The 12,044-nt window shown below is 45.6% G+C and overlaps 1 protein-coding gene across 48 annotated transcripts in view; it reads left to right on the top strand.

Moving 5' to 3' along the window:
* The window catches only part of NRXN1 (neurexin 1), a 1,011,196-nt gene that overhangs the window by 510,125 nt on the left and 489,027 nt on the right, over nt 1–12,044 (top strand). For all 48 annotated transcript variants that reach the window (XM_083494081.1, XM_083494078.1, XM_083494072.1 and 45 more), the window contains one exon: nt 1,686–1,876. In XM_083494081.1, coding sequence (XP_083350207.1) covers nt 1,686–1,876 — 191 coding nt within the window. The remainder of the gene's footprint in view (nt 1–1,685; nt 1,877–12,044) is intronic.

Genomic DNA, 12,044 nt, shown 5'->3' with positions numbered 1-12,044 from the left:
AGAAGGTTGTATGTATTCCTTCTGACCTAAAGTCAGCTGCTCAAAGTGCTGTGTCAAATTGGGCCCTTCACAACCTAGAAAAGTTGTGAAGGATATTGTCTCAGAAGTCTTAAGAGGTGCAATTTCTGCGCAGTGGGCAGTGAGGAAGAAAAGAGCGCTTGTTCAATATTGCCATGTATCATCATCCCCATCACAAAATTTATTACCTGCCCTTCAGCAGCAGACCAGCAGGGCTTGTTACAATAATTTAAATATCAGTATTAAAAAACACACAGTTAAAACAAATCACAACCATAGAAATAGGAAGGGCGGTGCTCCTCAAAAACTCAGGTTTATAGATTTAAGCATTTAGAAGTTACTACCACTCTCCTTCCCCAAGGAACCCTGAATAAGAGGGCAGGAACTCCAGCAAACAACTCTCTACAATCAGGAGGAAGCCATGAGCTAGCATAAAATGGAGGCAAAGGTAAAGGTAAAGGGACCCCTGACCATTAGGTCTAGTTGTGGCCGACTCTGGGGTTGCGGCGCTCATCTCGCTTTCTTGGCCGAGGGAGCTGGCATACAACTTCTGGGACATGTGGCCAGCATGACTAAGCCACTTCTGGCAAACCAGAGCAGCACACGGTAACACTGTTTACCTTCCCGCTGGAGCAGTACCTATTTATCTACTTGCACTTTCACGTGCTTTTGAACTGCTAGGTTGGCAGGAGCGTGGACCGAGCAATGGGAGCTCACCCCGTCGTGGGGATTCAAACCACCAACCTTCTGATTGGCAAGTCCTAGGCTCTGTGGTTTAACCCACAGCGCCACCCGCATCCCATAAAATGGAGAGGTAGCATCAATATGGTCTTAGAGGATTGGGGGTTGGTCCACTGGGGCAAATGGGGCACTCCACCAACTGCACTTATCTATCTAGGGATGTGGGTGGTGCTGTGGGCTTGCTGATTGGAAGGTCAGCGGTTCAAATCCCCATAACGGGCTGAGCTTCTGCCAACCTAGCGGTTCGAAAGCACAGTGGTGCAAGTAGATAAATAGGTACCCCTGCAGTAGGAAGGTAATGGTGTTTCTGTGCACTCCAGTTTCCGTCATGGTGTCCCGTTGTGCCAGAAGCAGTTTAGTCATGCTGACCACATGACCCGGAAAGTTGTCTGTGGACAAACGCCGGCTCCCTTGGCCTGAAAGCGAGATGAGCGCCACAACCCCATAGTCACCTTTGGCTGGACTTAACCACCCAGGGGTCCTTAACCGTTTACCTTACTTACCTATCTGCACTTATCCAGCCCTACCTGCCTGCCTTTTTACTTACAACCCATCAAGGTGTATCATTGGATCTGACACAACCTACTGTTGGCCCCTGTTCCTTCTGCCCGGCCAGTTCCAATGGACACCACCCTCCATTGTCTTACAAGATAGGCAATCTGTCATTTTTGGTGTATGTTTACTTATAGGGAGTTTTGTATGGGATGTTGTTATACCATTCCCAAACCAGCCATATAAAAATGTTCCTGCTGTTGCAAGTTACACCTAGGAAGACATCAGCTGGCTGAAGACCTTCTGAATTTTCAAAAAGTTTAAACGAAGCGAGGCATGAGGATGAAGAGCTGTCAGTTTCATTCATTTACTTCTTCCAGGGGGAGTGAAATCGTTTGGCTATTTATTTATTTATTTTTGCTCCCTGTTTTCAGGTATTTACATTATGTGTTTGATCTGGGAAACGGTGCAAATCTTATCAAGGGAAGTTCCAATAAACCCCTGAATGACAACCAGTGGCACAATGTGATGATATCGCGGGACACCAATAACCTCCACACAGTGAAGATTGACACAAAAATCACAACACAGAGCACAGCAGGAGCAAGAAACCTAGATCTCAAAAGTAAGTGTCATTGCTATTTATAGAAATAATCTGCTAGGAGGACAGGCTACAACGTTGCATTTTGATGTGCCTTGCACATTTGTAGGAAACATAGAGAGATATGCTGTATTTATTTACTGGGCCAACTCCGGTGGCAAAACACCTGCAAACCTGTGAGCTGCAGAACATTATTCCAGAGGCATAAGTGTACAGAGGAAAATGGATCAGGTGTGGTTATAAATTCTGCTTTGTAGCCAGGCTGTGGGATTGATTTCTGGCAGGGGGGAACAGCTTGATATTATATGGATCTGCTCTAGCTGCTGCAGGTAGCACAAACATCACTGTGCCAAACGGCAGCCAGTATTTGTCTCTGTTCTCTCCTCCGTGGAGACCCAAATGTGAAAATGTCACTGAATAACTGTGTCTTATCAGTTTCCCCCAGTGAACACAGAATATTCCTCCTGGCAGAGAGCAGTCCCAAATAGGCTGCAAGTTGGGGAAATATTCTGATTGGTGTGTGTGTGTGTGTGTTGCCCATTCATTTTCACAAGGAACAAATTAGTTTCATCCTAGAAAATCTCTGTTGGGGAGACACCCAAATCTCCATGGTTACAGGCCCTGGAGTTGAGAGGGTAGATCCTGGGAGAAGTTTGAGGAGCTTATCATTTTGTATAGGCAAGAAGAAACAGTTTCATCCTAATAAGAAAGGGTGCTCACAAATGTGGTTGCCCCTGTTCAAATGATGATAATAATAATCATCATCATTGTCAGGGAACTGCCATCGGAGGGACAGGTGGTGGAAGGGCTCACGGAGGTTGGGAGAGACCCAGCAGCTGAAGCAGGAACCAGCAGGGGGAGAGGTGGGTCTCTGAGGGAAAGCGAGCAGGAGGGATGGCTCAGGGACACTTCCAGCGAGAACAGTGGGGAGGTTTCTGGACCTCCCATAGGGAGACCCACTCCTCGCCGGAAACTGTCACGCCGTGAGTCCAGAAGACGTGTTTCCGTTAAGGAGCTTTTATGTTGGAAGCGATTCCGAAAGCAGCCACTGTCGGAATCTGCCAGTGACTAGAGGAGCCATGTTTGAGGGGCTCCGTCACAGACAGAGGTTTGTGGACTTGAGCAAACTCTGAGGGACTACGATTTTATGCACAAGCAGCTCATCATCCCATCACAATCATCATCATCATCATCTTTTATTTATATACTGGCCATGTGGCTGGGTTTTCCCAGCCACTCTGGGCAGCTCCCAACGGAATATTAAAAACACACTCAAACATCAAACATTAAAAACTTCCCTAAACAGGGCTGCCTTCAGATGTCTTCTAAAAGTCAGATAGTTGTTTGTTTCCTTGTCATCTGGTGGGAGGGTGTTCCACAGGGCAGGTGCCACTACCGAGAAGGCCCTCTGCCTGGTTCCCAGTAACCTCACTTCTCGCAGTGAGGGAAACGCCAGAAGGCCCTCGGCACTGGACCTCAGTGTCTGGGCAGAACGTTGGGGGTGGAGACGTTCCTTCAGGTATACAGGGCCGAGAAAATGCACTGATCTAATGTTCACAAGTAGGATCAAACTGTGCCTCAGTCCTCTGTATGGTGTTCCTTCCCCTCCCCCTTTCCCAAGGGAAGGTGATGACAGTTTGCATCCTTTAGGTCCCGGGAGACCATATTGCTTCCTGCCAGGGATTACTAGACCCAGAATTTCTGGTAGAGAAAAGTTCCTTGGGAAGTGCATGTGGATGGCAAGGAGCAAGCTATTATTCAGAAGTAGTGGTTTGATTGGGAACTGGAGGTGCTGCAGAATCTTATCAAGGATTCGTCAGCGAGAAGATCGATAAAAGGCAACAAGTTTCCCTGAAAGACTGCAATGCAAGTGCATTATCTGCCATCAAGCTATATTTCAGATTGCAGTCTTTCTTCCTTTACCAGCATTTGCTGATAGTTTACAAAGATTCTGAGCTCCCCGGGGACACAAGCCATTGCTAGGATATCTCTGCTGATATTTCTCGTAGCTATGTAGGGTGGCAGAAATTTCTATGGAAATAAAAAGGGGAGTTTTTGCAAACCTCCACTCATATGGTGGGCTTATGATGCAGTTTGTATCGTGCCTTGCTAGTGTGTGGTAGATCAGATACATAGGGAATTAAGTATCCATTGCCTTATGTTCTAACTTTGTAGATAGAATAGCAGCATACCCCCCCCACACACACAAGAGGTACCTGCAGATTTATTTTGGTGGTAGTGGGGATTGTGTGATTTGCTAAAATGTTTTAGCATCCTTTCCATTACCAAAGGGGAGTTCCATCCCCAAAGTTCACTCAGCTTTACCAGTACAGTGGTACTTCGGAAGCCTAACGGAATCCATTCCGGAAGTCCATTTGACTTCCAAAATGTTCGGAAACCAAGGTGCAGCTTCCGATTGGCTGCAGGAAGCTCCTGCAGCCAATCGGAAGCTATGGAAGCTGTGGAAGCCAGACGTCTGGGTTCCAAAGAACGTTCACAAACTAGAACACTCACTTCTGGGTTTGTGGCATTCAGGAGCCAAAACGTTTGACTCGCAAGGTGTTCAGTATCCAAAGTTCGACTGTATTAACATTCACCACCATCAGCAAACATCTTTGGCTCTGCTACATTTTTGGAATCAGACTTGAGACATGGTGCAATTGGTTCCATTTACAAAGTACAAAATGGCCAAGTTGCCTACTTTCAGTAGGGTAGTATGTATAAAAAATAAATCCTACCCACATGCCTTATGCCCACTGACTTCTTTCAAAAGTTACTTTGCACAGCCTACTTCCTGCAGTCATCACTTGATCACAGGAAGTTGTGTGGCTGCGTGATCTCTATAGGCAGTGCTGCCATTGGGGATGTGCTTGAATGAAAAGTACATGCACAAACAGTGGCTTTATAATCAGTTAAGATCAGGCATAGGCAAACTCGGCCCTCCAGCTGTTTTGAGACTACAATTCCCATCATCCCTGACCACTGGTCCTGTTAGCTAGGGATGATGGGTGTTGTAGTCCCAAAACATCTGGAGGGCCAAGTTTGCCTATGCCTGGTTAAGATCAACTGTAGGCATTGCAAGAAGAGTTTCCAAACTGGAAGCTCAATGCTGTGTGAACTCTGTGCTGCTATGAGGAAGCAATTTGTGATTAAAATAATAAAGAAAATTCGCCACTGTTTTCATATGAATTTTTCCTAATAAACACATTTTTGTTTGCAGATTTGACTAATATACAAATTCTTGTAAGCAGTTTCCCCTAAGTCTTTTGGAATGTTTTATTTTCATTAATATATGGATTTATAGGAACAATTTACCCCAGTATATGCATTTTTCTTCCCATTATTTGGCTGGTATCTCTATCTATCTCTATCTCTATCTCTATCTCTATCTCTATCTCTATCTCTATCTCTATCTCTATCTCTATCTCTATCTCTATCTCTCTCTCTCTCTCTATCTCTATCTCTATCTCTATCTCTATCTCTATCTCTATCTCTCTCTATCTGGAAAAGTGCTAACGTTAAAAGATGGCTGCTTCTTTCACCTATAAATGGAAACTGAATCGAATTTATCCCCACCCTGGTCTAGCAATACTTTCTTCTTTTGCCAATCCCCTTCTGAGAACTGACCTGGATTCCAACTGCAGAAAAATCTCTCCAAAGCTTGGAGGTTGTTTCCTCACCTCTACACAATTTGGTTCAGCTGAGAAAGTTATCCCCGTGTTTCTTTTTCATTTCCAAACGCTATACCTGACTTTACAGATACCATGCTTAGTAAAAGCACTAGAGGGCACCATTATGTCACAAAATATCCTTCCTGGTGCTGTCTCCGGGAAGAGAAGGGGGGGCGGGAATCTCGCTGCAGTTCAACTCGGCTGATATATCCAGCCTAGTTCTTTTTGTTTCCTCCACGTTCCAAATTCTGTAATAATAACCCTTCCGTGCAAAATGTTTCCCACAGGGTTGCTAACCTTGAGGCTTCTAACAAAAGCACTAAAACAAGCATATTGACATTTTAAACTAGGGAGTGGAAGTGTAAACACTTGTAGCAGTCGTCTCCCGTGACTGGCCTCGTTGAGACAGATTTGGGGGACGCGGTGCCTGTTATTTCAGATGGCATTTGAAGTTATGACCTTTGCAGGGGCAGTATTTCTTTCTTCTGTCTTACTGCATGCAGAAACCTCTGACATAACCCAAAATGCAGGCAAAGCTCCCCTCCCACCTCCCAATTCCTCTTCTATTTTGTAGAAGGTGTTTTGTATTTATTTCTTTTCGTTTCCCCTTCAGATTTTTATTCTTATTCTCCTTTCCTTTGTCTGAAAAAGACCTCTCGTAAAACATAATAATAATAATAATAATAATAATAATAATAATAATAATAATAATAATAATTATTATTATTATTATTATTATTATTATTATTATTTATGTTTACCCCACCCATCTGGCTGGGTTTCCCCAGCCACTCTGGGCAGCTTCCAACAAAGATTAAAAATACAGTGGTACCTCGGGTTACATACGCTTTAGGTTACATACGCTTCAGGTTACAGACTCCGCTAACCCAGAAATAGTACCTCGTGTTAAGAACTTTGCTTCAGGATGAGAACAGAAATTGCGCAGCAGTGGCACGGCAGCAGCGGGAGGTCCCATTAGCTAAAGTGGTGCTTCAGGTTAAGAACAGTTTTAGGTTAAGAACGGACCTCCGGAACGAATTAAGTACGTAACCAGAGGTTCCACTGTACAATGTCACACATTAAAAGCTTCCCTGAACAGGGCTGCCTTCAGATGTCTTCTAAACGTCAGGTAGTTGTTTATCTCTTTGACATCTGATGGGAGGCAGGCGCCACCACCGAGAAGGCCCTCTGCCTGGTTCCCTGTAGCTTTGCTTCTCGCAGGGAGGGAACCGCCAGAAGGCCCTCGGCGCTGGACCTCAGCGTCCGGGCAGAACGATGGGGGTGGAGACGTTTTATGTGTGCATGTGGATACATACATACTTTTCGAGTGTCCCGATTTTCCATGAACAGTCCCAGAATTCAGAAAGGCACCCCAGCTTCTGATTTGATCCCAGAATGTCCTGACTTTCACCAGTGCTGCTCCCACCGAGCTCAGGGAGGAGGATGTGGCAGTGGCGGTCATGAGAGAGCATCCCGTTGCCTCTCTTTGGCCACCACTTCTGGTCTCCTTCCATGGGCAGCTCATGGCGGCTGCTGGAGAGCAGGTGAAGAGGAGGAGGAGAGGCTTTGGCCACCAACGCCCCAGCCAGCCACCTCCGAGGAGTCTGTCTGCCTCCTCCCACTCAGCCACCCTACAGCTGAGAGGGAGGCAGTGGGCAGACCATTTGGGGCAGTACTGAGCCTATGGGCACCCAAGCCACAGCATCACTCCCAGGAGAGACATGTGGCTTGGGTGCACTGCAGGCCCCGCATTGAGTGCTGCCCGGTATTTTGTCACCCCCCTCAATGGTGACACCTGGGGTGGACCGCCTGCACCTCACCCCCTTCCTCCGCTCCTGCCCACAGCCCTATGTGATGCATCAGCTCCCTGGGTAGGAAGAAAAGGGAAGCAGAGTGGAGCACAAAGAATCTTGATTTTGTTTATTATTATTAGTGGTTCGAGCACCCGACCCCCGCAATGTGGAAAGAATACACGTTATATAAGGTTAATGGGCAAGGAAAGGCCACAACTTTATTGATTACAGCAGTGAAAAGGTATTGGCTTAGGCATTGGATCTCTCAAACAAGTGAGTTTATTCACCAGTAGGTGGAGCCTGTTGATGCTAATCCAACTATAGGCTCTCCCCTGATGTCACCGGGGGTCGTGCCATGGCCTCCCGCCAAGCAGGCATCGGACAGAGTACACGACCGCCAGATTCCTTTAACGGAATACCCAAAAATTGAAGGCATAGGCGATGGCCACACCTAGCCCTTCGACACACCACAACACATTATTCCAATGCCTAACCTACCCACCAATACCACAAAAGTTGTGATGATTGCTACGAGGTAGGCGAAAAAACCAAAAAGCCTAATGCCAAATGGAAAAACTCCTACCAGGCCCCCTAGACAACCAGGGCGACCAACCTAAGGTCCATAGCAAGACCAATGACCTACGCCCTAACTCAAAGGGAGTGGAGGGTGGGTGACTCGCGGCGAGACGACGAAGAATGAGGCCGGGGAGAGGCTGGCGCCACAGCAAAAGGCTGCTGAACACGCCCCCTCTCAGGCACCTGGTTGGATGCCTGCCGAGGGGCGTGGGCGCCAGCCAGGTGAGGTGGAGGCAGGGGGCTAAGGCCCCCTGCTAGGGGCGGCGCTCGGGCTCCCGCCCACAACCACTCCCCTCTCTTGCAGGGAGGAGAGTCTTTTTTAAAAAAATGCTTTGTGTGTCTGTGTCCAATATTGGCCCTTTCTATAAATTTATTTATTTATTGGTGTGTGCTTTTCCTTTTGTAAATTTTCACATTTGGTTCCCTCATTTTTCTCATTTTTTCCCATCTTAAATTCACATTTCTGCAGCAATTTGCAGTTTGTTTATTTATTGTAATTAATGGGGCCCTCCTGAATACCATAGGCATTTCAGTGTGAATTTCTCCCGATGAAACACATTTTTGTTTGCAATTTTGTGACCAAGGTGCACAAATCTGCAAGCCGTTCCCCCTGATATATAATGCGTTTTTGGGGTATGCCATTTTCACTAAACACTTTCATTTTTATGCACACTTTCCTCTTATTATATATGCTTTTCTGTACACATTCTTTTTTTTGGGGGGGGGGGCGGACTTCGTCACAAAAATAGGAATAGTGTGAATTTTGAAGGATAATTTTGTTCCACTTTGGATATTGTTCTGAAAAGTGTGACGTACGTAGATTTTCCTTTAAATGTGAACCGAAACGAATCCCCACCCCCATCCCTACATTTCTGGGATTCTGTAGCTCCATTCAGGTAATAAAAGGGCCCTCACTAATCCTGCCAACTTCCATACATTGCAGGGGGGGCGGGTAAGTCCGTGGGGAACATAATGTATTTCTTTAGGCTTTTCTCCATTATTTAGAAATCTGTATGGTTTGATATTGTGCAGGAAGTTTAGAGCAGGCTCCCTGGTGCAAGCCTTCTCCAATGCAGGCACGTGATGACATGAACTTCAATGCAGAAATTCGGCTCTCGCGTGATTCGAAGCACATGCGGTCTTTAAGACCGGATCAGGGCTTGCCTGTGCTCTTTCTGATCTCATATTGTTTCGCCCGGGCAAGACAGGACATTTGCTGCCTGAAAGCTAAGAGGGAAGTGAAATAACCAACTCCTTCTCTCTCTTGGGATATAGTACTCTAAGCCTGCCTACACACTGTACATTTAAAGAAGATTTAAAATACATGACTTCTCCCAAAGTTCTTTTCTTGCCAACTGTACTTTGATAAGGGTGCTGGAAATTGTAGTTCTGTAAGGGATAAACTACAGTTCCCAGGATTCTTTGGGGGGAGACTTGTGCTTTGAATGTATGGTGTGTATGCAGCCTAAATGCCCCACAAGCTTTGCATGGAAGTTTTTTTCTGCTTTCCCCTGCTTTAGATCTCCATTAATTGCCTTTCTGGCGTCAGCAGCCACTATACCCGACTCTCCTCTCAGAACTATTTGCATGCCTAGAGAGCAACACAACTCACACTAATAAGGCGGCAAAGATTAGCAGTTTTGGAAGCAAAGGTTCAAAAATGACTACGGTCATAGTAAAAAGGTAAAGGGACCCCTGACCATTAGGTCCAGTCGTGACCGACTCTGGGGTTGTGGCGCTCATCTCGCTTTATTGGCCGAGGGAGCCAGCGTACAGCTTCTGGGTCATGTCGCCAGCATGACTAAGCCGCTTCTGGTGAACAAGAGCAGCGCAAGCAAACACTGTTTACCTTCCCGCTCCAGTGGTACCTATTTATCTACTTGCACTTTGACGTGCTTTTGAACTGCTAGGTTGGCAGGAGCAGGGACCGAGCAATGGGAGGTCACCCCGTCGCAGGGATTCGAACTGCTGACCTTCTGATCGGCAGGTCCTAGGCTCTGTGATTTAACCCACAGCGCCACCCACATCCCTATGGTCATAGTAATTAGGAGCAAAATAAACGGTTAAGGGGCCCTTTAAATGCTCCCCTGGATATTTGAGAAATGAAGGGATGTCTGTTTCTGAGAGCAATGAACAGGAAAACTCACAGATCAGGCCTTAACTCAGTGGCAGAAGATCTGCTTAGCATTCAAAAGGTCCTGAATCCCTGGCATCTCCATGCAGGACTTGGAGAATTTGCCACCTGAAACCCTGGAGAACCTCTGCCAATCTTTGTAGACAATACCAAGCTAACTGGGCCAATGGGCTGATTCAATATGAGACTGCTTCTTATGTTCCTGTGCTTCACCCCAGACTTCAGTGCTCCCTTGTGCAATGCCTTCTCCTGTTTCATATTTCCAAGCACCTTAAAGACTGAGAGACTGAAGAAATGTGATAAAAGGAAGAAGGGGCCATAGTTTGTCTTAGAGCTATAATGGGATTGCGTTGGGGAAGATGATGAGAAGGAGCAGCTGGAGTATCTGAAAGGGAAAATGGCCTGGAGGACTGGTTGGGTGGGGGTGGCGAGGGAAGATAGAGTTAAGCATGGGAGGCTAGAGAGAGAAAGAAAAAGCCAGAGGAAGGTGTGATTCAAATGGAGATAAAGTATGAATGGTAGTGCAGAAGGGTGGGGACATGTGGATGCTGTCGTCCGTCCCCCCCATACCACAAATGTGTGAGATCACTTTTCAACAGTGAGGAAATAACCGTGAAGATAATGGGAAAGGCTTTCCGCTTATGGCATCCATTTCTTGCATTGTTATCTTGGTTGAAAATGGTCTCTTTCTATCCTGTAGCTTAGCACTATCTTCACAAGCATCCGCTCCTCTGATGGAGCTACGAAAAAGAGATTGGAAGTTCTTGTTTTCAGTTAGTTGTGTTTTAGCATTTCACATAACTCTTAAATGGTAGTTATTCTTGTTGTTTGTTGTTTAGTCATGTCCGACTCTTCATGACCCCATGGACCAGAGCACGCCAGGCACTCCTGTCTTCCACTGCCTCCCGCAGTTTGGTCAGACTCATGCTGGTAGCTTCATATCCAACCATCTCACCCTCTGTTGTCCCCTTCCCTTCTCCTTGTGCCCTATGTTTTATTGAAACAAACTGGTTTCATGAACCATACTTGGGCTGACTTCTTTCCAGTGCACCACAGTTAAGTCCAACCACAGTTTGTCCAGTTTTCAGACATAGTGGCAAACTGCGGTTAATCAAATATAAAAGCAAAGGCTTCTAATTTTCTCCACGCTGCTCCACTGGAGGAGGAAAGGGAACAGAGAGTGCATAAAGCTTTTTTTAGGCTAAACCATAGTTTAGAATTTCATCTGAAAGCAATCCTTTTTATTTTTCTGCATTATTTTAAGCTCTCTGGTAGTGCAAATTCATGAATACCAAACATAAATACATATGCATACTAGAGTTTTTAAAAAGCCCTCTCACTTTTGAGTGTTTTCAACCATTATCATTATTGTTGTTGTTTTTTAAATCAGTTTTATTAAAAACAATTGTGTTACAAAACAAATAGATAAGAAGTACATATAGTGTCTCCACTTTCAATTCATAGAGTCTTTTTCACATTTCATATACTTTCGGTTTGAGACACTATTGTCATAGACTTGGGGGGGGGGTGCAAAGAGAAGGGGAGAGATTCGATTTGAAATGTGTTGTACACAGGTGAGAGTGGCCCAAATGTTTGTAGGCATTCTTCTGGCAACAGATACTTGCAAGCTTATTCTGCTTTGCTCAGCTGTTCCTTACTATGTTAACCATTGATAATGAAAGAACAGATAGCATTTGGCTTCCCTCTTGTGTCACATAAGAGGGTTTTCTCGGAAGCCCAAATGATTTACCAGTGGAGCTTTCCTCCTCCTTCCATGGGGCAAAGCTGAATGATTTCAATTTTCCATTAGATTAGTTCCTATTGTTTTATATAAGTCACTCCGTATTATTTTTTACCGCGGTCTATGTGCCTGCATTTCCCTCTCTCAAGGTCGATAGAGGAGGCTTTTCCAGGTTACTAGGACTCAAAACTTCCCAGCCAAAAGAGAGAGCAAACTTGTTAAGTGTCAGCAAATGCACACTGGGTTAGATAAACAAGCAGCCATTACGCCTGTTGTC

The sequence above is a fragment of the Podarcis liolepis genome (assembly GCF_965112155.1).
Source record: "Podarcis liolepis genome assembly, chromosome: 3".
NCBI classification, from domain to species: Eukaryota; Metazoa; Chordata; class Lepidosauria; order Squamata; family Lacertidae; genus Podarcis; species Podarcis liolepis.
Note: the sequence above shows the minus strand (reverse complement) of the source record. Positions and strands in the feature narration are given on the sequence as shown.